The sequence below is a fragment of the Rhopalosiphum maidis genome, chromosome 3, assembly GCF_003676215.2.
Source record: "Rhopalosiphum maidis isolate BTI-1 chromosome 3, ASM367621v3, whole genome shotgun sequence".
Classification (NCBI taxonomy): Eukaryota; Metazoa; Arthropoda; class Insecta; order Hemiptera; family Aphididae; genus Rhopalosiphum; species Rhopalosiphum maidis.
This window is the reverse complement of record NC_040879.1, coordinates 11209897-11214502: the sequence shown is the minus strand read 5'-3', so window position 1 is coordinate 11214502 and position 4606 is coordinate 11209897. Positions and strand designations below refer to the sequence as shown.

The 4606-nt window shown below is 28.6% G+C and overlaps 1 protein-coding gene across 1 annotated transcript; it reads left to right on the top strand.

Annotated features, from left to right (window-relative positions):
* The first annotated feature begins 383 nt into the window (after window positions 1-383).
* Window positions 384-2636, top strand: LOC113559904 (E3 SUMO-protein ligase KIAA1586-like). Its single transcript, XM_026965685.2, has 2 exons — window positions 384-2017; window positions 2115-2636. The coding sequence occupies exons 1-2, from the start codon at window positions 419-421 to the stop codon at window positions 2544-2546; spliced, it is 2031 nt and encodes a 676-aa protein (XP_026821486.1). The 5' UTR covers window positions 384-418; the 3' UTR covers window positions 2547-2636.
* The last annotated feature ends 1970 nt before the right edge of the window (window positions 2637-4606 follow it).

Sequence of the window (4606 nt, the reverse complement as noted above, 5' to 3'; positions counted from 1 at the left end):
CAAGAAACGAACTATCGCGTTAGATGATGGAAATGCGTCTGACTCTGAACACGATTAATTTAATCAGTACATCCGTTACCGCCGACTTGTAACATTTTATTATTTTTATAAATCGATTGTGCGTTGTGTGATCTACCGTTTGTGTTTACCGTGAATAAGTTCTTAATTCTTTTATTAATTATTATTTACTAACGTATTCATTTTATTTGAGCAGTTTTATTAATTTATTTAATTGAGTTTAATTAACTATCCTAATCTGTTTTACTGTATAAAGTGTTATTTAAATTTTTATCAAAATATGAGTTCGAATTTTAAACGTGAAAGCGGAACACTTGATAGTTTTTTTATGCCCCGAGAAAAAAAACCTAAAAATGCGACTAATACTGCCATTTGTGCTACTAGTTCACACGAGCTAGTGATGCCCAATGAAGATAATTTTGTTAGTGATAGTCAAATCGATAATCAAATACAAGATGTATGGGATACTTCCAAAATTTGGCCTGCATTATGGACAAAAGAACAGGTAATAGAGTTTCAAAAGAAAAACTCATGGTTAAGTAGCAAAAATGGGAAACTAGGATGTAATAATTGCATTCAAGCTAAAAATAGTATCAATTTTCAAAAATCTAACATCGATAGCAAAGTTCGAATTTCTTCTGAGTGGGTAGGCTTTGAAATCATAGCTGCTGGGTGTAATCGTACAAATCAACTGGCTTCATTAAGAAATAAAATTAAACAACATTCAGAAAGCAAAGCTCATGTGTTAGCTGAAAACATATTGAAAAAAAGCTCAGACAAAGTATTAGATAAAATGTTCGAACGTATATCTGAAGTAGAGATTGATTCCAATACGCGACTTTTTAGAACTGTATATTGCTTGGCAAAAAATCACCGTCCCTTTAAACAGTTTGAAGAACTTGTTCAATTACAACAAATCAATGGATTGGACATGGGATCTTCCTTACATAGCAGAATAACTGCCACTCGAATGGTAAACGTCATTGCAAAGGAGATGCGCAAACGACTTATTTTACGCCTTATACAGTCGAATTCGAAATTTACCATAATGATTGACGAATCAACAACGCTGAGTACCAAATGTACACTAATTTTGTATATTTCATCATATTTTGACGTAGAATCGCCGGTTGTAGCATTCTTAGACCTGATTGACTTAGATAGACAAGATGCTGAAACTATCGAAAAATCTATTTGGTTAAGTTTAGAATGTAATGGGATATCAACATCGTTTGCATTAAACAACTGGATTGCTTTTGCCAGTGACGGAGCAAGTGTAATGACGGGTAAGAAAGCTGGAGTTGCTACTAAACTACGCGAAAAAATTCCGAATCTATTTACCTGGCATTGTTTATGTCATCGCCTCGAACTCTCAGTACATGACGTAATAAAAGATTGTACTGGAGTCTCTCGTTTCCAAAGTCTAATGGACAAACTCTACGCTTACTATCATCAAAGTCCTAAAAATTCAATGGGTTTAGATAAATCTTGTGTTGAAGTAGGCATTGAAATGAAAAAAATAGGTCGTGTTTTGAATGTACGCTGGTCTGCAAGCAGTTTTCGAACTATAAAAGCCATATGGAATAATTATCCGGGAATATATTTACATGTTAGTAAAACACATGATGTGACATCAAATGGCATAAAAAAAAAATTAGAATCCTCTTCTTTTTTGGAGGAACTTGGACTTTTTTACGATGTTCTTTCTGAGCTTGCAATGTTATCTTGTATATTACAGTCCAGAAAAACAACTCTAATGCGTGCCCAGTCGGAGATAAATAGAACGATTAGAATTTTAGAAAGTCTGAAAGCTGAACCTGGGGAAAAAGAAAAGGAAATTATAGAAGCTATTCAGAAAGGAATTAACAAAGGTGTCAATATTACAATGACAAAATCAGGAGGGATTAACAGGTTACAATTTTTGCAAAATTTAGTAGACAGAATGCGTCAACGCTTATTTGATGACTCAAAAAATAAAACAATGCTAGAAGACATTCAGGTAAAGAAAAAAACTATTATTTTGATAATTTATTTCAATATTTTGATTATTTAAACAGAATAAATGAATATTTAATAAATCGTCTTTTATTTTATAGGTAATTGATGAAGTGTTCAAAGTAGCAATTAATGATGCAAAGGGAGAAGATGAAGTTAAAAGAGTATCACGGACATTAGGTTTTTCTGAATTTGAAAGTGTAGTTGACTTCCGTTCAAGAAATGTTTTTTCTAGTTTCATGAAAGCATTAAATATACTCCCAACTTCAACAGCTGATTGTGAACGAGGGTTTTCCGATATGAATTTGACAATAACTGATTTAAGGACTAGCTTAAACATTGAAAATGTGTCAGATTTGATGTTCATCTCTATCAATGGCCCTTCAATTGCAGATTTTAATCCTAGACCTTATATTAAAATTTGGTTAAGAGATCACCGTTCTGCCGTTTCCACTCCTAGAGGTAAAGAAAGAAAAGAAATAGACGACGAAAATAAGATGCAGAAATTATTTTTTAACAATTTATTTAATTAAATTTTTTAGTATTTGTATATTTTCATATTTTATTGACTTATAAAGGTAATTTCAAGCTTTTTTTAAAAGTTTGATTTTTTTTTTCATATTTTTAACACATCCTTTATAATTATAGACCACAGTAAAAATATTTGTATATTATTAAATATTCATGTTTATTACTTTTATTTTAAAAAGATTTATGAGTATTTTTAAATACTTAAAAAAAGGTTCTATTTGTATCATTCTACCCTCCCTTGTTTAAATCATGGATCTTCACCTTGACTAGAGTCTTAGTATACTCTCAAAAAAAATATTGGGAACACCTCTGGATATTTGGAATAATGAATATAATTTTATTGAAAAATTAATATTGGGTGCAGTAACAATTCAAAATAAATATTCAAACATCAAGGACTCAACTGTAACTACAATATAACAAAATTTATCAATGATTTAACTAAGTATCATTATTTTTACAGGTTAAACATATATACGAAACATTTGTTATACTAATTAAAATAATGAAAATTACCTTACTATCTCAATCATTACAATCATTAAAAAAAATTCTTCAAAATTTAACAAAATATTATATAAAAAAAACGATTATTTTTGGAAGACATCATCATTCAGTACCCGGATTTCAACCAGTGTTTTTATTTATCTACGGATGCATCAAGTACTTATATTGGTGCAAAACTATTTCAAGACGATAAAGAGGGAAAACCAGTAGCGCAAGGGTCTTTAAAATATGGTGGTTCAAAATATCATTTTAGCTTAGAACCTACCACCCACCCACCCAAAAAATCAAAAACCAATAGATAATACATACCTATACATTTTAACAAATGATTACATATAACTATATAGGTATCAATTAAATTATTTTAGTATAATATATTAATATATACAATAATGTACTATAGATACATAATGTTACTGATGAAACCTAACAGCCAGCAAAGACAGTAGTATTCTCACTGTGGTGAATAAAAGTTGCTATACTCACAATGTGAATTCAATAAATTCATCAGTTTTAAAAATATAAAATCCTTTAAACGTATGAGACAAAGTTTAAAGATATAAAAGGAGTTAAGTCTTAAGTGTATACATATAAGTATATAACATATTCATTTAAAAAACAAAATTCCATCAAACTTCATTAACAAACTAAAAATTATTATATCATTACCCTTTTAAATAAATTATAATAGTAAATAGGTAGCTAATTATACTATGGAAACAAATTATATTCAATATTTTAATAATTTTAACGCTTTGGTAACACAACTTTACTTTATACATTTATGCTTTCATACTTAGGAAGTTACTGATAAATAAATGTTACTATTTTAGCAAATTAAGTAAGATCATGAATAATTTTATATATTTTGTATAATATACATTTTAATTTAATTAATACAGTCTTAATATAATATTAGTGTTTCTTTTTTAATTTATTTAAAAATTTAAGTTAAGATTTTTTGACAATGTAGAACTTAAACTTGCAAATATATTAGTGACGTCTTCATTGTTTATTTCAACATCTGATTCACATGTTATAATCATCAAATCTTCTAAACGATCTCGTGAAATAGTTGTACGTAAACGGTTTTTTAGAATTTTTAATTTTGAAAATGTTCTCTCAGGGCTAGTACTGGATACAGGCAATGTACAAGCTATTTTTAAAGCTAAGTACAGTGTTGGAAATATGCTTCCTAATCCAGAAGTATGGCAAACTTGAAATAAGTTGAGTATACTTGCTAAATTGTTCATTACTTTGTTTTCGTCACCAAATTGTGAAGAAAATTTGAATTGGAATGCATGTCAACGTCAAATTGAAAAAATAGTTTAGAAAATTGAATATACTCATTTCTTAAAACTCCAAATTGTATATGATTGTTATATATTGTACAAAATACCTTAAAAACATCTTTTGGTAGTGATGATGGATCTTTTTTAATTTTTAGCAGTCGATTTATTGAAAAATATGAAATGTCTTTTAATAATCCCTGAGATGTTGAATTAAAACAGTTTTTAATTGCTGTTGAAGCTTCATCGTACAAAAGTATATTTTT